The 22555-nt window shown below is 36.5% G+C and overlaps 1 protein-coding gene across 1 annotated transcript in view; it reads right to left on the bottom strand.

Annotated features, from left to right (window-relative positions):
• The window catches only part of Adgrl4 (adhesion G protein-coupled receptor L4), a 95140-nt gene that overhangs the window by 32354 nt on the left and 40231 nt on the right, over nt 1-22555 (bottom strand). Inside the window, exons 3-7 of the mRNA XM_052731264.1 lie at nt 6580-6729; nt 6136-6206; nt 4544-4723; nt 4248-4431; nt 2889-3005 (exon numbers count right to left, since the gene is read on the bottom strand). Of these exons, the coding sequence (XP_052587224.1) occupies nt 2889-3005; nt 4248-4431; nt 4544-4723; nt 6136-6206; nt 6580-6729 (702 nt within the window). The remainder of the gene's footprint in view (nt 1-2888; nt 3006-4247; nt 4432-4543; nt 4724-6135; nt 6207-6579; nt 6730-22555) is intronic.

Below are 22555 nucleotides of genomic sequence, written 5' to 3'. Positions count from 1 at the left end.
TCAGGAAGCATCAAGTCCACTTAGAGGGATGGTTACTTCTTAGGAGTCATAGTAAGAAGTGGTCCCAATTCAAATGAAAAGTTGGTTTAAAAAAGTATCTTTAAATTATTTTATTAATTACTGATATCTAAAATGATACTTTTTAAGCATCAAATTGTGATTTTGGATAAGGGGTGTCATAGAAATCCCCCAAATCCCCGTAGTATTTCCTTAATGGACATTCTTTAAGAATTTTTGCCTTTTCAATTCTGATGATTTCTTGCTAACTTTGTGACTAATTGACCTTTGAGCTTCCTTACAAGATGTTGGTTTAAGTGTGAACTGTTCCCTAATCAGTTGTGTTTTGAATGCTTGGTCTCTAGCTGGTAGGGATATCTTGAAGGCTAGAGAACTTTTAGTAGATACTGTCTGCCTTGGAAGAGGGAGCTCACTAGGCCTGAAGTTTTGAAGGTTGTTCTTACTTCCAGTTCCATCCTACCTTCTCTACTTCTTGGTCTTTGGGATTATGAAATTTTCCATTCCTCCACTTCCTTCTGCCATGCACTCCTCCATGCCTTCCCCACCATGGTGGACAGACTTAGCATGGACCTTCCCAAATTGTGAGCCAAATAAATCTTTCCTCTTGGAAGTTTCCCTACCAGATATTCTGCAACTAACACAAAAAGTCTGTACTTTCTACTAAAAAATAAGGCTCTCTCACCAACAAAAGAGATTACAAATGTAGACTATTTGAGAAGACTACATCATTTCATACTGAATTCCATCGGCTCTCATTTTTCTTTTTTTTTGCTTATGGTTTATGCTTTTTTCTGTCCTGTACTTTCTATATTCTGTCAGCATTAGCATATTTTTTTTCTAAGAATAAAAAACACCGTTTCATTCAATGTCTGGAACAAACGTGTATTTATTTAGTGCAAATGACTGTGTTAAAGTTCTGGAGATGTCATTTTAAGATATATATATATATATATATATATATATATATATATATATATATATATTTGTTAGTAGCTATTTTCCCTTAGATTCGTTTGTTTTGTTTCTTTCTTTGTTTTCTGTTGGAATGCTACCAATCAATTTTTCCCCAGCAATGCAATAATGCTTTGCAACCTAGACTGCTGAAAAACCATCAGGGCGAAAAAAGTTAAGATTTCCCTTTAAATTTCAAGAGTAAGTTTTTCAAGAGTAACTTCTTAGAGACTCTTGTTCCCAAAAGTGTCATGCTCTTTTTTTTTTTTTTGAGTATGCTAAATGATCTTCACAGCAGGACATTCTTCAGTGGTCTGTTTGGGCATCTGATTATTGTCCCAATTTCACAAATACTTAAAAGAAAATATGTAAAATTCCTTAGCAGAAGTCTATTATGTTTTTATTGTAAAGCCACGGTTCAGAGCACTGAATTTTGTTTTGTCACACCATCCCTATCACATTGCTAAATTCAGCTCACAAAATAATATAAAACCCATCTGTACCTCTTGATCCCCTCTGCATTCCTATCAATGGCACCGTGTGTCTTTTCTAATGAATTTTACAAGAAAAATCTCACGCAGACATTGTTGGAAGGCGAGATAAGTTTGCACATTTGCCCTTTCCTTTAAGATTCAACCTTGAGGAAAAGACGTTTTTTCATTCTGCCTTATTGAGATCTGGTGTTATCATCTCTTTCAACTGTCCATTTATGTGTGCCATCATTAAGCATAGCAAAGCTACCATACAATCAGTCAGCACGGCTCTGAGATTTTAATTCTGTGACAATTTCAACATTTGTCACCATAATAGGTATTTTCAATGTGTTTTCCACAACTTCTAAACACTATTCAAATTGTCTTTGAAATTTCAACTGTTTACCAGGGTCTGTGGATATGTTCACAAATATTATATGTATGCTTCATTGATTACAGTATGGCTTAGTAGCATACGAGCTAAGGGTTCAGTGGCAATACATCTTGGTTATTTGTTTTGTAACTGTATGTTCCTCACTTTGATCAGAAAATAAATAATGGTGAGGACAACAAACAGAGAAAAAAAAACTTCCTAAGCAATGGAAAACAAAATGAAATGAAGCAAAACTGAGAAAATATCAGGAGGTTGGCTTGTAAGACGGTCATTAAACAGAAATTCTAACTGTGTATAAAGCAGTTTCTATGTGTATTTACTGTACTTTTCATCTCCATTTATGGCTATCCACCTACTCTTTGAGAAAAGGTTCCAGTTCACGTTTACCTTCAATGCGATGCTTTTACCTCTTAGAGAACAGCCATAGCAGGAGTTATGCTACGCTAGGGAGGATTTTCTGGGCACATTACTCCAAGAGGAGATAAACATAAATTAAAACAGTAACTACTTGCTTGGCTCCAGTTAGGTGACAAGGAAAAGGTTGTTGAATTGATTTCTTTATTAACTTCTTCCTTTCTAGGATTGCTCTAAACTATTTGCTGATAAACATGAAGACAAATCCATTAACTTTGCACCTTAGTTCCATTATCTACCAAATGAGATTGTTAAATTAGATAACCACTAAACTGATTGCTACTAGAATTCTGTCTTAAATTCTTTAAAGTTTTATTTGACTTAAAGTTTACTATACAAAAGCCAAGGGATGATGAATCCAAAGGAAAGCTGAAGTATATGCAATAACTGAGCACTTTAAAAAGCATATCCCTTCATGTAACCACAAATGTGTTTTCATGATGGAGAATCAAGATATTATTGGTTAAAATTTTTCTCAGACAGTCTTGCCAAAATGCATCTCAAATATAAACATGGATATTCTGTATATGAACTTAAAGTATTTCCATAGGAAATTATATGTATATTTATGACATAGCCAAGTGCATATTAATATTTATTAGAAATACATGAATATGCATAAGATGCTAAAGTCCTACCAGTTGAATCATATGAAGTTTTTCTCTTTGGGAATATCTTTACATAGCCTCTGTCCACATTCATGTGGGGATGAGCATGCTTCACATGATTTGAATCAAAAACGAAAACCTTGAGAGCTGAAATAAGATAGTGGGAATAAGAAATATTCTAAAATTAGTTTAACCAACGTAATTTTTAAGTTTAGAGACAATTGAATCAAACACCATTTCATTTAGGCTTTTGGCAGTACAGTGCATAGCCTAAAAGTTGAAAACACTAGGAAATTTTGTTTTCTTTTTCTTTTCACTCACCATTGCATTCATGGTTTTATCTTTACTGAGTTGAAATGAAAGCTAAAATCTCTACACATGCAAAAGCACCCATGCACTATTACTAAAGCAATAAGGACTACAGTGTCTTATAAGTCTGTCTAACCCACAGCCTTTAGGTTACATTCACCCAAGAAAGCTATGAATATGGCATCACATGAAATAGTAAATTTAGTTAAAACCTTAAGATTCTTTGAGACTGTTTCTGTAACTCAATTGCTTGTTTCTCAAATGTGAACTTTGTAGATGACAATGTCCTGCCTCAATGTCAAAATGTTGGATGTGCCTGTTAGACTATCTGTAATGCAAATATAACTTACTATCTAAAGATTGAGAGAATTAAAATTTTAAGTAATAATTCCCTTTTGGGGTACATTAGCACTTCTTTTATGCAGAAACATAGAAATATAGTGTGTCTACATTTCAATCTCATCATTTTCACTCTTAGTTTGGGTAAGTGGTGAATATCAATGAGACAATCATTCTGTCAATATACTACCGCATGGCAGGATAGTAGTCACAGATGCAATACAGACACATGTAATGATTACTTAATTAAACATACTTAGTTTCTTCAGGACAATTTTATATCCATCCTCAACTTTATCTATAATTTTTTCCCCAGTAAACCGCATGAAGCAGGAAACTGAACCTCATTATTGTAATGGCCTCATGTTACCACAAGGCTAAGCATTCCTAAAGAGAAATTTAAATATACTATATCCATAATTTCTGATGTAAATATTATAGGTTAAAGTCAGGAGACCACTGAGTGTATATGATAAGGTAGTGATGTCTTCTGCAAACTTTCATGCTACACAGTTTATGAATAGAAAAAGGAAGGCAATATAAGACAGGAGGAACATCTATATAGTCAATCTTTCTACTAGCATGCTTCTTCATTCATATTGCTCTGGTAATATGAACCAACATTCATTTCTGCATTGACAAAACTATGTACAATTTAGTAGCATTTCAAGAACCACATCTTACTGTCTTGTTTGGTAAATACTACTGCTTTCAAGCAAACCATTTACCTTCACGCCTTACCCACATCAGTAGAATTTGTATCAAACTGAGAAGTCTTTTGGAAGTTCTGAGATATTCTTAAGGTGATATGCTCAACAGTGTGCATCAGTTTTGTGAGATGAAGTCGTCTATGATTTGTAGGTAATTGGTCCCAAATTCTAAGTGTATTCTTTTGAACAAAATTATTGATGGTTTTTACGAATTCCTATTTAAGAAAAAAACATGTTTTTAAAAATACTATTATATCACACTGAACAGAAATATAGGAAACAATTTAAAGATCAACTACACTATGGATTAAATATCAACATACTTACAGTAAGGGTTGAATTGGAATGATCATCCTTGGATGAAGTGGTGCTGTTCACATAGTCTAGAAGTGGGGATAATTCAGCAAGTACCTCTATGTATGTGACTATATCCATTGGTGAGAGCTCACCCTCAGAATTTCTGCAAATTTCTTGTAGTAAAGCCACCTGCTCCTTTATGGGTTCAATCTGAGAAAAAAATGAGTTCAGAAAAAGAGAATCAGATTTCTGTTGGAGGATTTTAAGAAGAAAATTTATGGAGTGGGGAATATGGTTCAGTGAGAAAGACACTTGGCATGTAAGTTTGAGGACCAACCTTCAGATATACAGACTCTGTGTAAAAATATTGTGTATGGCAGCCTACCTGCAATCAGTGCTTTGGAAGTGGAGACAGAGGATCCCTGGGGCAAGCTGTCTAGATAGCCTGTGAGCTCTGGGAGAGAGGGAGAGGGGGAGAGGAAGGGAGGGAGACAGGGAGGGAGGGAGGGAGACAGGGAGACAGGGAGGGAGGGAGGGAGGGAGGGAGGGAGGGAGGGAGGGAGGGAGGGAGGGAGAGAGAGAGAGAGAGAGAGAGAGAGAGAGAGAGAGAGAGAGAGAGAGAGAGAGAGAGAGAGAGAGAGAGATCCTATCTCAATAACTAAGGTGAAAAGTGATTGGGGAGATCACCTAACATCAGCTTCTGGCCATCACCTGCACATGGCAATCACATATATGAACACATGTACATATATGTCCACCAGACACAAGTCCACTTGCAATAAAATGCAGAATAAGACATATTTCAAATTTACCCAGAGGTTGATTTTCTTGTGTTATCTGGATAATAAATTATCAGATTAGACTGAAATCATTACAAGTAGCAATGAAAACAGAATTTATTTAGAAAGGATTCACAAGCAACTGGGAATGCTTTAGTATATTTCAGAAACACACAGAACATGTTTGAATGGATAAATTAAAAGAAATAACTTCCTTTTCTCCAGTATAGAATTATATACTAGCCAGTGAGGCTATCTCAATATTTAAATTCATTAGTTTGTATAAGTTTTGATATCATAAGTCAGAAATTTTGACTCAATAACTTGAATCAGATTGTTTTTCAGCAAAGCATTCCTCATATGTGATAAAATGGAAAAATGCCTTGGCTGAAGGTTCACTCCTCATAGTTTGATTCACCCATTCAATCACATAACAATTTTATGAATGTCCTACTTTATTTGCTCTTTGAAGTGTTCACTTTGAAGTACAAAATCTAGTTGCATTTAACTACATCTCTTTAGAACGTGGGACTGGGTTTGAGCCAATGTGTGTTTTTACCATTTTACTCAATAACTTCCTTTCATGTTGAAAACAATTTTCCAATACACCAAATAATGAAAAAAATAACACAAATTAAACAGGATAAAGTCTTCCACAATGCTTTGGAAAGTTTCAGATTAGTCTATATGCCATGTAAGTAATGCTTACATGGCTGTTTGCAAAGAGTTTCAGTTCCACATGAGGTTCAGCTGCTAATGTTTTCCAATAGGACCTTGGTAGCACTTCTAACTGAGATCAAAATGTCAAAATAAAATATGCTTTGACCTAGAGTGTCTACTTACTCTCTTTAAGGTTTTGTTAACATTTGCAGCAATGCAGGCGAGCTCTAAGTGGCAATTTGAACTCACACTTTCTGTGGAAAAAGAAAACACATTCCATAGTGAGTCTACAGACCATTTCTTCCTAAGCTGATTGTGTTGACTGGAATAATTTTGTGCACTTAAACATTAAAGTGCATTCTTTAACATTTGAGATTCCATTTGAATTCCAGAATATATAATGTATGACAGAAAATGGAAGAAAGTAGTTTAAGGAAGAGGGAATGAATGCGAACTACATTAAACATGCTGCTTCCACCTCCCACTAAGTGAAACAATACACCTTTCTTAATTTATTTTGTCAATCTTAGTGAATCCTGGCACAGATCTTGGAAATGTAGCTCTTTGATACTTCACAAATGTGTGGTAAATATTTTATATAGTTTAAGATTGAAGGCGATAAATCACCTTGGCAGGAAGAGCCATCGTTAGGCGTGAACTGCGACTTCCCGGTGGAGGTCTGGTAACCTTCCCTGCAGAAGCAGTTAAATCCTCCGTTCACATTTTCACATACAGCATGATCACCGCAGACAGCCGACTCACTGCACTCATCTATATCTGCAAATTTTTCAAAAAGTAATTTCTTAAATTACTGTTCTTTTACTTTCTTGTTTCCTGATAACAATATTACATATGGTTAGTGATTTCATATCAACTGATGCAAGAAAGCAGGGGAAATCCCATCATTTGGGAAAAGAGAGAACAAACTCAGCTGCATGCATTTCTTAACTCTAATTTGGCCAATCCATTCTGACAGAGTATTGAAAATGTTATTCATGGGCCACACTCTCAAATTGTTTTCTGAGTAGCATGATTCATCAACAAAGTCAGTAAATCTATTCCCATCATCTAAGATGTAACAGTTAGTTCTAATTTAATAAAGACTCATTTTTCAAAGTGCACTTAAAATTATTTGCCTGCTAGTCTTAGGCTAAACTGATGATAACTCAGTTTAAAGTAATCTGGAGGATAAAGATGGACTCACTTTCTCTTTAAAGCCTCATTTCTGCATGTGACTTAACTGAAAACTAAGGTCCAGCACATTATGTTACTCAACTCTCTTAAGATTTATCACGATTGATTACTTTTGTTCATATTACATTTGGACCATGATTCTAATATGCAATCATCATAGTTGAGTATGGATGAAAAAATAAATTGCACAGAATTAAGTCTGAGGTTCTCAGTAGCTATATATTGACACTGTAATAAAGGTGCTGGGTTTTTAGGTTCACATCATTTATATTCTTAATTTAAAATTTTACACACTGCAGTGAAATGTGCCTTAAAGTTATAAATACAATTTAAATATGCTGCCAGGTTGGGGAATGATTCCAAGGAACTGAATAGTCCAGATCATTACCTTAAACTAATGCAAAGATTTTTTGTGTGTGTGTGTTGAGCCCAGTTCTGGCATCTTAGAAACACTTTCTATTAGATTAATGAATGAACCTGCAATTTTAATTTACAATTTGATTATTAAAATAACAAGATGGCATGTTACCATTTACCAGTATAAAAAGGAAGGGAGCTATTAAAGTCTAATTTAAAATGTCATCAGGCTGTTGTCTTAAATTCAGCTGTTCGCAGTTTTTCACTTAAAAATGCAGTGAAGGCACAGGAAAACATGTGACTCAAGCCACAGAAAAGAAAGTCAGCACAGAGCCCTTTGTCAGGTTCCTAATGAACTTTACATTAGCTAGAAAGGTGATGATACTAGATTATAAAGGACATTATCAGAGTGAAAGGCTACAAACCCCTGTACTGATGAGGTCTACCTACCTATGATGTGTATTGCCTAGAAAGCTGGGTATACAGTCTATAAAGGAGCACCCTTCTTGCTTATTTTAATTTGTATATATGTTCAAAAACTATCATCCAACGCAAATGAATGCTTACTAACTAAAAATGGAAAAGCTATAGATGTTGACTCCTGTGTGGAAGAACAATCCACCTATGCTTTCTAAGCTGAGTGGAAAGTGGAAGGAATGAGGCCTGGGTACAGACAAAGTCAATAAAGTGCAGAATGTGGGGTGCAAGCCCAAGAGCCTTTCACTCTTGTGTTGACACAAGGTTCTTTCTCACAGTGCTGGTCTGGAGCTCACTATGGAGCCCTTGAATTAATGATACTCTTTCTGACAGTCTTCTAAGTTCAGTGATTGCTGCCTGCCAGTCACCAAAGAGCCCTCCTCTCCCAGGGCTGTTTTAGAAACACAGGTTGCACTCCAATGGGAAAAGAGCCCAAATAAGGCTGTGTGCAGACCCATTAAGTATCACAAATGGAATTATGTAGACAAGTTGCTAAACAGTCTTATTAATAAAAAACAAACAAACAACAAACCAACACGGAGCCAGAAATTGGGGCTAAACCTGAGAGATCAGAGAAATAGGACAAGCCACAAGCCAACCTCACCTCACCGACCCCTCTGCTTCCAAAGAGACCTACTTCCTGTATACCCACACATATTTTCCTTTCAGTTCTGCTAACTCACTTCTTCTCTGCTCAGGTACATCACTTCCTCTTCCAGTCCAGCTCTGTCACTTCCTGTCTGTCTGTGCAGACCTCCAGACCTTTATGGTTAGTGCTGGGATTTAAGACATGTGCTACCACGCCTGGCTCTGTTTCCAGTGTGGCCTTGAACTCACAGAGATCCAGATAGATCTCTGCCTCCTGAGTGATAGGATTAAAGGCATGTGCTACCATTGCCTGACTTCTATGTTTAATATAGTGGCTGGCTTTTTCCTTTGATCCTCAAATAAACTTTATTGGGGGATACAGATAAAATATCACCACAGAATTATTTCATGGGTGGGGCAGTTAAGACATTCTTTGTATATCCGTATTTTGTCATGTCAGAGGCTTGTAAGAATTGATTTCTTAAATGTGTAACATTATCGTGAACTCAATGTAACACCATATGAGCAGTATAAAAAAAAAAACAAAACATTCCTCTGTAAAAGCCACTTTCTCCATAGTCTGCACAATGGGTTTAAACACACTTGGTGATTATACCTTACTATTACATTTTTTTCCCCAGGTCTCTTCTATGTTGGTTTGGTTCTATGTTGGTTTGGGTTTCTCTCTTTTTTAAAAAAAATATTCATTCTTTGGATATACATTTATATTCTATACCTTGATCATGTCCATTCCACTCCACTTCTCACTGAGACTCTCCTCTGTCACATTTCTCTCCCAACTCTGTCTCCTCTCGGTTTGTCTTTCTCGCTGTCTCTCCTCTCTTTCTCCCTCTCCCTTTCCTATTTCTTTTTACATGTTATATCCCACTGAATTCAATTAGTGCTGCTATATCTGTATGGGTGTGGGCCATCCACTGGCCTTGAGGAAGCTACGTGGGGTCAAACTCCTAAATAAAAGTGACTCTTCCTCCTCCAGTAACCATGAACTACCAATACCTCCTCAGACAGGGGCCAAGTCTCTGGAGGCCCTTCCCAGTTCATGGTGGAATTTTAAACTGGCTTAATTTTGCAGACAGCTTATGAAGGTCACCATAGCTGCTGTGAGTTGGTGTGTGCAATAGCTGCATCGTGTCCAGAGGGCAGCATTTCACAGTGCTGCTATAGTTTATCCTTTGATGCTTTCATGCATGCTCACAGCATACCCTGATCACTCATCCTCTCATCTCCGGATTCCACTACGTAATCTCTTGCTGTGGGATGCTCTGTATGTCAAATGTGTTGCTGATTGGTCAATAAATAAAACACTGATTGGCCATTGGCTAGGCAGGAAGTATAGGCGGGACAAGGAGGAGAATAGAGCTGGGAAGTGGAAGGCTGAGTCAGAGAGACGCTGCCAGCCGCCATGATGAGAAACAGCAGGTAAAGATGCCGGTAAACCACGAGCCATGTGGCAAGGTACAGATTAATGGAAATGGATTAATTTAAGCTGTAAGAACAGTTAGCAAGAAGCCTGCCACGGCCATACAGTTTGTAAGCAATATAAGTCTCTGTGTTTACTTGGTCGGGTCTGAGCGGCTGTGGGACTGGCAGGTGAGAGAGATTTGTCCTGACTGGGCCAGGCAGGAAAACTCTAGCTACAATCTCTTCCCCCAAACAAGTCATCCTCTCATCATTTTTGTTTTGTTCTTGATTTTGGCTTGTTTAACCTTGAGAATGTAGCTCATTGATACTTCACAAATGTGTAGTATTTTCATATAGTTTAATATTGAAAGATATATATATGTTATATACATATATATATACATACATATATATATCTATCTCACCTTGGCAGTTAAAGCCATCATTAGGCATGAACTGCGACTTTCCTGTGGAGGTCTGGTAATCTTCCCCACAGAAGCAGTTAAATCTTTCCTTCACATTTTCTCACACAGGGTGATTATCACAGATAGAAAACTCACTGCACTCATCTATATCTGCAAATATTTCAAAAAGTGTCTTCTTAAATTAATGTTCTTTTACTTGCTTCCTGATAACACTATTGTATACTGTTAGTGATTTCATATTAAATGATACAAGAAAGAGGAATGCTGTTGTTGGACTTTCTCTTTTGGTGGACCCACCACCACCCACCTCCCAAATTAATCACACACAGAGGCTTATTCTTAATTATAAATGCCTAGCTTTAGCCTGACATATTTCTTGCTAGCTTTCTATAACTTAAACTATCCAGGCTACCTTTTACCTCTGGGCTTCTCCAGTTCTCTTACTTCTGTAACTTTTACTCTTATTCCACAACTTGCTGTGTAGCTGGGTGGCTGGCCCTTGGCAGCTTCCTCCTTCTCTGGCTACTTCTAGATCTCTCCTCTCCCAGAGCTCTCCTTTTATATATTCTCTCTGCCTGCTGGCCCTGCCTATCCTTTCTCCTGCTTTGCCATTGGCCATTTAGTGCTTTATTAGACCATCAGGTGTTTTAGACAGACAAAATAGCACAGCTTCACAGAGTTAAACAAATGCAACATAAACAAAAGTAACACACCTTAAAATAATATTCCCCAACAGAGGAGAGCTATCGCCTGGAGCTCACTGAGAAGCAACTCCCCAGTCACCACACCCATGAGTACAATGACTCTCCTTCCCTCAATAGCCTTCAAGGCCAACAGCTTCCTGAGGAGGGGCTGGAGCCCAGGAGCATTTCCTCTGTTCATAGCTGAATGTTGATGAGTCTGGTCTTATGTAGCCTCTAAGCAGGAAACCGAGCTTATCTGAGTTCATGAGTGTCATGACTACTAGGGACCTTGCTCTACTTGATGGCTTCCTACTGCTGTTCCCTCAGATGGTTGCCATCCCATCATCATGGACCAAATAAGGCATTTCAGCTTCTGAATTTATTGAATGGCAATGTGATGATCTAATAATGGTAAGAATGGCAGTAGTGTCCTGAGATGTTAGTGTTCAAGATTAAGCTCATGCAAACTTTTTATATTTAACATCTACTTTTTTATGAAATAATATCAATTATCCTATCAAACTAATGCTTCTTAAACTTTAGTCTGATCTATACATTCACTTCTATGTCATGTAAAGAAGGTATTAGCTAGTATCAGGCATTCTGTTCCTATGGCTCTTACAATCACACACAAATTGTTACACACACACGTGTAACATACTTATAAATGCAATCATATATATACAATTTTCACTAAGAATGAGGAGGTCATGAATTTCGGTAAGAGTCGGGGTGGTGATGCAAGAGGACTTGGGTTGGGACTGAGGGAGAAGTGTATTTTCCTGAATTTGATATTGTTGCTCTGGGGTTTCCTGGTAGAAGTGCTTGAGTTTAACCCAGTAATAGTAGGTGATAGTACAAATGGATTGTCTGAGCATTCAGAAGTACTTCCATTGTCTTTGGGACATCACTCTGTGTCCCTCTTTTACCTAATATTTTTTAGAAACATCCTATCTCATAATGGGCTAAAGCTCGCATAGATAAAATAAATAGTTTTTATCTATTTATTGTAGCAAGGTCCATGCTAATGTTGCCTGCAGTCTCTTATGAGGCCCAAATGGCTTGGACCTACTACATCTACACTGTTTCTATTTTCCTACAGTTATACTCATGGGGATGGCTAGGTTTATATCCTAACCCGCTTGCACTGTAGCTGTAATACAGTAAACAAATATACTCAATGCAGAAGAGGTGTGTATCATAACACACAAGGGAATGCATTGAAGCTAACAGTAGTGCCAAGGCTACAACTGATACCTGATCTGAAGCCTGGAAAATCAGTGATTGATTCTGTTCCTATCTGCAGTGCCCCTAATTGCAGGAGCCCTGAGAGTATGTATACTCAGGATGCAGAGGAATGTGTTGGTAGGTTGTCATGTCTTGGTAATTATCAAAGTTGTCTAAGAGAAAACGAACACTGGCCTCCATCCTAAGGAAAACTAAACTGCAGCTATATCTGGTTAAGATTGACTGAGAAAGTTTAATAACTGGCCCAATTTCCCTGCTATTAACAGCTCTTGCCTTTGTGCTAAAAATTCAGTATTACCTTGAAAGAAGCACAATCTTTACAACCTCAAGTTATCCACTAATTTTAATTTAAAAGGCCATCTATGATTGGCAAACCCAGCAACATTTTTACTATAATCTTCTTTCAAAGTGTGATTATATGATGTTTTTGATTATATACTATTTACAATAATTGTTAATAATGTAGTTTTCTAATGTTGTGTTATAGAATGTAGAAGGCAAATGTTTAATTATTGGAGATAATTCACAAAGGTAAGATTCAATTTTAGTATTGTTCAGTTTCAAGAAAACAAAAATCACTACAGTTACAAGGAAAATCCAAGATAAGTAGAACATGAAAACATATATGTGGTAGCATGGCTCCAAGCAGAGGGGTAGAGGGAGAAATGATGCTTTCTACTCTCCAGCCTTTAGTCACTTTGGCTTCTGGGTACTTAAGTTTTCCCATCTGTGAAATGCTGGACTTCAAAGAGTCTTTTCAGGGTTGAGTAGCTGACATTCTGTTTTACTCTGACTCCAAGAAGAAAAAAATAATGCATTGTACTCTCAACCTACACTGCCTGAAAAAACTACCTTACATGTGCAGAACTGCATTTAAGTATGTACTAAAGTTAAAGAATCTTTCTTCAATCATTTCTTCCTCTGAATAGGAAACTTGGTTTTCTTTTTATTGATGTTTAATGACGTTTCTATATATATTGATGTTTACTGACCATAATCACTGCATACATCGCATTTAAGAATTAACTGAATTGCAGACCAGAAGCTCTACATTAAAAGGTGATAATAAGACTAAGAGGGAATAGATTTCTGGTTCTGTATGAACTCCCTGAGGATTATCAGAGTGAACAATGGAAATTACTATAGAAGCAGAGAAAATGGAAGGGGCTGCACAATGGCTCCTCAGACAAGCATGATCCTTACGGACAACAAAATTGGTGAGAAATAATATTTTTCCAGCGAATGAGTTTTTCACTGAATAATCCATCATACGAAACAGGTAAAAAAATAGGACTCAGGACTGGGGATTGGCTTTTGATACAGTTATTGTGTTTACAAACCTCTTAAAAGATCTACAAGGGAGTTAGCTAAGGCTTAGGGCTGTTCTGCAAAGTCTCAGTAGAAATGAAGATTGGAAGAAAGAGTTTTAAATTACAATGATTACAGTGATCACTCTTCTTACAATGTTGACAATCATCCTCTGTGAGTGAGTGAGTGTGCATGCACGCACGCGCGCGTGTGTGCGTGTGTGTGTGTGTGCGTGTGCGTGTGCGCGTGTGCGTGTGCGTGTGTGTGTGTGTGTGTGTGTGTGTGTGTGTGTGTGTGTATGTGTCTGTTTTCTCTGGAGTCTGTGAAATAGAGCCTTCTTTGAACTGAAGAATATTTAAAATAAACCTGATCCAATGAGAAGATAGATGTCTTCTGAAGACCGGAGGCTACAGAAAACTAGAACACAATTAATTTTTTCTTTAATTACAGTGTTACCTGTTAGGCCTCCCTCCCTACTCTACTCATGTTTACTGAGGTACATAATCAGTAATTAACTCTTAACAACGAAGCATGTTATGTGACATTCTAAAGAAATCAGCAACTGGAATGTAGGCTTGAGAAGTTCAGTCAGAGTAACAATGAAATGTTGCACCCCATTGAGTCTCAGGTGGAAACAATAGTTTCTGGGTATAAGACTGTGAGTGTAGTTCTCTCTTTATCTGAAATGTGTCCATGTGGAAGAATCTTTCACTGTTCTTGGGCATAAGCTAATACTTTGCCCATCTACATCTATTTAATTATTCTATATAAATCAATTATGATGCAACTATATATACATACTTAGAAAGCAGAAATATGTACATTGCTGTACCTACATAATAGAAATAAAGGCATCCATCTATTTATCGTCTATCTATCTATCTATCTATCTATCTATCTATCTATGCATGTATATAACAGAAATTAAACCACTTCATGAAAACTAAGTGAGAGGAGTTCATAAATTGCATGCAATGCATCTAAATTAGGTTAAAGAAAAATATTTCACCCACATTGGGTTTGAGTCAATCATTTAGTTACTCAAATATTTATGGAGCCATCCAGTTCCCAAATGTGAATGTCTATATTGGGAAATAAGTAAAAATTAATCAAAAAGTCAGGATCTGTGCCCTCCTGTCAGAGTTCACATTCTGAAGGTAACTTACCACACAAGCAGATAATTGAGTTTTTATTAAAATAAAAGTTTTCATTTATATCTCTAAATTCGAATCCTATTGCGGAGTGTTGGGGGAAGTTTATATTAAACTTTAAAATAAATTGTGTTTTCATATCAGTTATTGGTGATATAGAAAATGATGAGGATTGAATCCCATGTGGGCAACCACTACGAAAATAATATGCAAACGTGCATAGGAAAGGGTTCTCTAGATCTGAGGTCCTAGCCTAAGTCTGTGCAGTTGAGCCCCTTATACTGCCCAAATGAGTAGTTTTGAAAATAAATTAACATATTAATGTGCTATTTAATTCCAACACATCTTTATTAATATTGTACAACATATTCACAGAAAAAAATTGATATTTAATTTTGTATTGTTCCTTGAGCATAGCATTGGACACTTGACCTGTTAGCTTTCTTATCAAGAATTAGCAAATTAAAATATGTGCTACGTTCAAGTCTTTCAAACTGGATATATAATATAGACAAATTCCCCAAAGTTCCTATTCAAATCTTGTTCAATAAAATACCATTTATCTGAAAGTAACCTTCAGATAGTGGATAGATAAGAAATTATTTTTTAGAAGTTATATATAAATATGAATTATTTAAATACCCTTAAACTTTTCAGTGGCAGTGACTAGTTTTATATTAATTAACCATTAAAGAGAAATATCCTTTAGATGGGTAGACTGTAGAAAAAAAAAAGCTGCTTCTTGGACTGGAAGGATTGCTCAGTGGTTAGGGGTATATATTGTTCTTGCAGAGGGCACCCATATCAAACTGCCCACGGCCATCTGTTTCTCCAGCTCTGGACGGACCTGGCATTCTCTTTCAGCATCCATGGGTACCAACACTCATACCAACACATGTCCACATACAGAAACATGCATGCACATAATTTAAAGCAGTAACACAAATACATGTTTAAAACCTGTTTCTTTTGTTCTCATTTAATACTCTAAATTACAGATATTTGCAGTGATTCTATGTTGAATTTATCTCTATGCTAATTCTTCATATTTATATAAACATATTTGTACTGATATTCTTTTAAATCTCTCATAAACATTTAATTAGAGAAGACTTTAGAATTAAAAACTGTTAATAGGGAGACATATTTAGCATCCTTTCAGTAATACTTGTTGGTCCATCCTTAACATAATGAACTGAGTATGGCAAGCTCCAAGGCACACACAGTCCCCAATAAAGGTATGCATAGCCATTGGAAAAGATGTATCGAAGACCCGAATTGCCAGAGTGAAGTGTTTGTATCAACTGTGTGGGGTCTTTAGGAAACAGCGGTATTACTAGGCTACAATGCAGAAAAGGGAATGGCTTCCTTAGGCCATCTTCCGGATATAAGGATTTATGTTATTTGCAAAGATTTCAAAAAGAAAGTGAAGCTGGAACCAGGAATTGCATTGTAATTAAGAGTTTAGGGAAAGAAAAGTCACCGTGACAATACACTCAACCAAAGAAAAGAGTTCTCATGACTAGCTGGCAGCATAAAAAAAGGAAAATTATATTATTGAAACATGAAATATGGAGAGGTATTATCAACACTGGGGAAAGACATGCTAAGCATTTGGAACTAGGTCAAAGCTGGTCTTCAGCAGATTTTATATAGTAAAAGAATAAGCTTGAATTTGAGTATCAAAGCAGTTTTGAAATATAGGAAGTACCAATGAAGATCTTTGTGGAACCTAATGCTTGAGGATGACACCAAACCAGAGTGAAGAAAGAGGCACACCATGTTTTATAATTACTTAGAAGTTGAAGCCGATGGCCTAGAAAAAAGAAAGTGGGTGGAGTCAGAGCAGAGTAAAATATGAATTGAAAATTGTTTCATCTGGATGATGGTAAATGCAGATTTTTAGTTTTGACTAAAGTTATTTCATAGTGAAATAACATTTAAGATATATTTTTGTTGTGATTGGTTAGTTACTTTTCTTCAGGTCAGATCAAACCTTGGATCAACATGATTTACACCAATAATTCAAAAGCAGGAAAGGAACATGAGTTTCAGTTACTCTTGACTGGAACATTTTAATGACTTAATTATCATGATAACAAAATGCCTAGTTTTACTAGGAAACTACAACTGGGAAAGTTTAAATGATGCCAGTACAGAGGTAGAATCAGGTCGATGTAGCTTTTATCCCCAAATTCAAAAACAATGTGTTTTCATTGTTGAGAAAGGTATTTTTGTCATAAACAATGTTTCTAAATAAGGCACAAGCAAAAGCATCTAAACCTCCAAATCCAAGAGTCCCAAGTACCTTAGTGACTGCAAACTTGAGCCCTCAAACTGTGTGACTACAGTGGTTCCACATGTAATAAGACAGAATTTTACTGCTTTTATAGGACATGGATACTCTGAAATACTAACAGGATTTTATTTTGCATCGTAATTTCAAATTTAGCTACCAAAGATGAGGAAAACTGACTTTAAAAGTTGAGATACTATTGGCAAGTCTCAAAATTGATGATAACAACTTAAAAGGCGCAGACTTTGAACAGCAGTTTCATCTTGGAACCATCGTCCCTCTGATCAAGACCGCTAGTAGTACTCAGCAAATTGGAACACTAAAATGACCATAACCATTATGTGATTCTGCATGACACAGGTCCTGTGTGTCTAAGTTGGAGCAACACAAAAAGCTTTATCTGCTCTTCATCCCGGTGCAGCTGCTCAGTTCATTTTTTTTTTCTTTCTAGTGGCACCAGAAAAATCTCTTACACCTGGTCCTCTAAGGAACTTAGAAAAATTACCATCACTCAATGCCTCAATTTTGTACAATCCATGGACTGTGTTCTCCTGGTGATCATCAAGGCAAAGATGTAGGTAAAGAGGTGAGCTGGATGGAAAAGTCAGCCAAGAGGGAGGAGGGAGGGAGAGCTGCAGTGAAAACAGTGAGTTCAATCAGGCAAAGGAACCAGCAGACTCACTGTGTGCATGGCACAACTGATATCCTTACAATGTGCACACCACAGCTGATGTCCTTCCAATGTGCACACCACAGTTGATGTCCTTCCAATGTGCACACCACAGCTGATGTCCTTCCAATGTGCACACCACAGCTGATGTCTATGAAAGGCCAGGGAAGGAGAGGAAAGACATAAACTTACATCCTTTTTCCTTTTCCTCTGGGACTTCTTTGACCTCTCAATATTCCAGAGAAGGAAATAATTCAATACAATGCACACATAATCCAACTCTGCATGCATATGTACTAGCACCTGCAAGATTATTGGTTGACAAGACACATGAAACCATAAATCCAGTACTGAAGGCGATGTGCCCCTCTTTCCCACTATTGAAATGAAGGATTAGTGTAAGCTCACATTTCCTTGACCATGGATTTTAGTGAGTCCAATTTACTAAAGAAAAAGTCAGAAGCATCAAGTGAAAAAAGTTACAATTTGCAAGGTAAACAAAGTAGAGTTACACAAAAATAAAATGTTTGTGCTGGGTGTTTGTTCAGATCTTTTAGTTTCTTTAATGGAAATGTGATTTTTAACCTGTTCAAAACAGCAACTATTATTCCAAGATCTTTTGAAAAGAAAAATATGCCTTTGACGATGGATCAGCTTTTGAACGGAATGCAGAAGCTGGGGCGGGGAGGGCCATGACAAATAATACATGCACAAACATTCTCTGAGGCTGTTTTTGCAATTACTTTTTTTTTTAAGGAAAATGTAGCACTTAAGAAAATACTCCCATTTTCTGCTACTATCATTTTTGGTCTTCTCTTTGTCAGAACTATTAATGCACACATATTATAAAAACAAGCACACTGAATACAAGAAGAGGAGGAAAGTGGAAGGAAAAAACAGCTCTATTTTTCTACACACTAGAAACCATTTCTCTTGCTCATTGGATACAAGGCTGGGACAAAATTCTGACACATTTCTTTCAAACTATCAATCAATGTTTCTGCAACATTTTCATTCCCTTGTACCCATCAGCTCTGATAGTAAAGATGAGTAGTATTCTCATAATCTCCCTGGGACTCAAATGATGGTTATGAAGTCGATTCTGTGAAACTCATTTTATTGACTTTTGTTTCTAATCATTGAAGTGATACATATGCAATGGGGGAATCAAATCATTGATAGAAGGTCTTACAAGCCCTCAATGCAAAAACCTTGATGGTTTACAAAGGAACACTGAAAAGGGGAGTTTCAGATTATGCAGCTTGGAGAAAGTAGAGTAGTATGTGCAAGTTACTGAGATAAAATGATTCCATTATTCTCTAATCAGCTAAAAAAAGGTTTCATCTTGCTGAAAGATACAGGGTCACACAGCAACTCACATATGAATTATGTTAGGAAATGTTAAAGAAGGCATTGTAAGGAAATGCCAATCATTTCAGAAGACAGACCTCCACATAAAGGTTAGATAGTGTGGTATAAGTCATAGGTAACAAACCTTAAATGTATAATCTCACAGGGTTGATGACTGTGTGATTATAAAGACAAAATCCATCCATCCCTCCTTGTCTACAGGGTGTATGCTCCCATTGAGGCCCTCGCTTGACATCTGAAACTTTAGACAGTACTATGCATGCTTTGCTTTGTCCTGTATGAGATGAGAAAGCTTCACTTAAAAATTAGGCACAATGGGATGTGAAAAAAAGTCATAGTAATAAAACAAGACAGTTACAATATTCTGCAGTGGAAGCTATGGGGATATTGTTTCTGTCAGAATATCTTATTGTACAATAGTTCTTGGCAACTTCATAATAAAATATTTTATATGAACATATGTGATTATTTTTTCTTCCTAAAGTTGTAAATTTTCTCCTTTCCACTTAAAGAAAGTGCTCTATGGCTTCTCCTTGAATATCTAGCCTCACTATTTTACATTTTGCAATCACCATGAAGTAAAATAAGGGATTTTTGAACACAAGATCTCAGATGCCCCTGTACTGTTGACCAAGATTGCTAATGAGTGACAGGGTACACTCAAGAAAAGGCTGGATGCAGAGATGATGCCCATCTAAATGGAGATGCTTGAAATATTTCATCAAACTACCCAGACTCCTGCTCAGTTTGAAATTTGTGAGTTACTCATCTGTGAGGTTTCCCATTTATTTTCTCAATATCACTGTTAACTAGTGTTAACTAATCACAGAAAGAGAAGCTGCTTTCCCAAGGGAATTTCTTACAGGTGCTAATTAGCATGCTAATGCATTCCTAGAGGAGAGGATACTAAATACTCTGGATACTATAGGTTCCATGGGCTCATATGAATTTGGTCACTGGTCAGCATGGGCCAATATATATAATATATATATTAGATAGAACTGCATTTTCCATCTTAACTTTTGAGTCTGTACTAGCTTTTTTACTTCTAAGAATGAACAGCTATTGAATGCAACATTTTGAAAAATATTGGCTGACTTCATATATAGTTTAATGGGTGAAACATCTGAAAAGCAAAGATGAGCCCACCTCCTACTGCTTATTGATTGCTTGAGGGGATCACCCACATCTTTCTTCAGTGACACTTAGGGGCATATTGTCACATAGACTAATTCTTCCAAGTGCAAATGTGGCATTTGTTTTTGAAGAATAACCTTGTATCATGATTTTTCTAAAGCATGACATATTTCAGAAGACTTGATATTTTAGCTGAATACAGGATATTTTAACTATCTCCATGTTGGTTTACACTATAAGTGATGTGAATAATATTTATCATTTAAAATTACCATCTAACCATCAGAAAAAAACATTTAGCTTCTTGATAATTATAAGACTTTGGAACATCCCATAGGTATATAAAAATTGTGGTTCTTTCCTTTTGAATAATACATATGGCTTTGGCCACTTAACATAATTATTAAAATTATCCTCTATCTTAGACCATGAACACAGCAGGACAAACTGGTTCTGTGACATGGTGTAAGGAAACCAAATATATTATTTCAATCTTTAATCTTTAATCTTTCCTTTTTGGATAATATTTCATAAATTTTTTCACAGTCCCATAATTACTAACTGCTTATGTACACTTGTACACTACTTCAATCTCTGCAAAATTCATCTGTGGAAATTCACTTCCACCCTCAGTGTTTTCTGGAACTGAACATGGCAAGTTGTAATATAGACTATTCTTCTTCATGAAGGCAGTAGGTTGCCTTGTTCTTGTTCTCTTGTTCATGCCATAGTTCCACCAGCCTCCTCTGGGTCTGTGCTCATGACATCTCTGTTCTTCTCTCATCCTGTCCTCCCCATACAAACAGAAATTTATTTATTTCTTTAGATACTTCCCACAAATACCTAAGCACCCTTCAAAATGGTAGTACAATTCCCTCTGTGTATTATGTTTTCTAACTGTATATAGGTAGAAATATGTTATATCTATATGTTCAAAGAAAATAATATAGAAATTAGAATTCAGTGATTCTTTTCTGTCTCTGCCTGAATTGGAATATTAGATTGCTTTATACCTATAATAAATGCCACACAACAATGATCTCTCTATCCACAAAATGAAGTATAATAATAGTGACATCATATTTAAGTTCTGTGGCTGTGTAAAATTAATAAAACACTCAACCCTGATTAGTATAAAATGAAGTTGCCAATCTACTTAGGAGAAATGGCCAAGGAAGTTTAGAAAAGTTATATTCAAGCTATGCTGCTATAAAGGGTCTTCTTGTTTCTTTATTATTGACAAATGTTTTGTCAATTTATGCTATGTGGAACTGAGATTCTCAAGTAAAAAGGCCATAAAATATCTGTTTGTCAGGAATGTGTACATAGCTGTCATATCAAGATACAACAAATTCTAGCCCACTGAGGGAATCATAATGTTGAGTTTTCTTGCTTGGGTATAAATCTGGACATGTCAGGTATCTATTGTCAACTAGCTGTTTTACCTGAGTATCAGTCCATCATGTGTTTCACCCACAGGGCAGCCAGGCTGTGCTGCTTAGTAAGCAGTCACAGTTCATCTTCCCTTTGCCTCAAACACCCTTTACTGACTTTGTTACCTGACACCAGTTCCATCGAACCCTAGAAGAAGCTGAGGAGAAATACAGGGATGGGAGCATTCTCACTCCAGGATGCAGTCTAGGTTGTCTTTCATTGTCTTTGAAAACTTCATTGACAGAACCATCTGATCGAATTTGTCCATTTTAAAACTACTCTGGGACTACATCAAATGAGTTTTGCATCTAAAATTTCTCATATGCATGCTAGTAGGATGAAGTATAACATTTGTTTGTTTCTTAAGACAAGTATGCTTTATCCTTAAACTGTGCCAAAAAAAAAAAACCCACTATTGTTTCATTATTTATGTCTGGCTGGTCTCAAACTATCAGTCCTATGATAGTCCTATATGATTCCTTCATAGAATCGGTTGAAAGTAAATTTTCACATAAAACCAAAGCCTAAGAAGAAATTAAAGCATGCAAAAAAGCCCTGCCTTGCTTTCAAGGCTGTGGACATTCCTTCCATTTTAGAAGACTTCATTGATTTCAAAATTGTTACTTTTCAAAAAAGGCATTAGTAATTTATAGCTATTTAAATAGAAAACGGTACTGAGTGTAGACAAATTTCAGGTTTCCAAGCCTGAAAATAATTGCCTCAAGGGTCAGTTGGAAATTGTTTTCCTCCAACAGTTTTGCAGCCTGAACCACTGGCAAGGGAGGCCCAGCCTTGCAGAGATGATTCAACTAATACCTCAGACCCTGGGAACAGACACGAGG

Source organism: Peromyscus californicus, unplaced genomic scaffold (assembly GCF_007827085.1).
Source record: "Peromyscus californicus insignis strain IS unplaced genomic scaffold, ASM782708v3 Scaffold_9__1_contigs__length_137607984, whole genome shotgun sequence".
NCBI lineage: Eukaryota > Metazoa > Chordata > Mammalia > Rodentia > Cricetidae > Peromyscus > Peromyscus californicus.
This window is presented reverse-complemented; position numbering and strand designations above follow the sequence as displayed.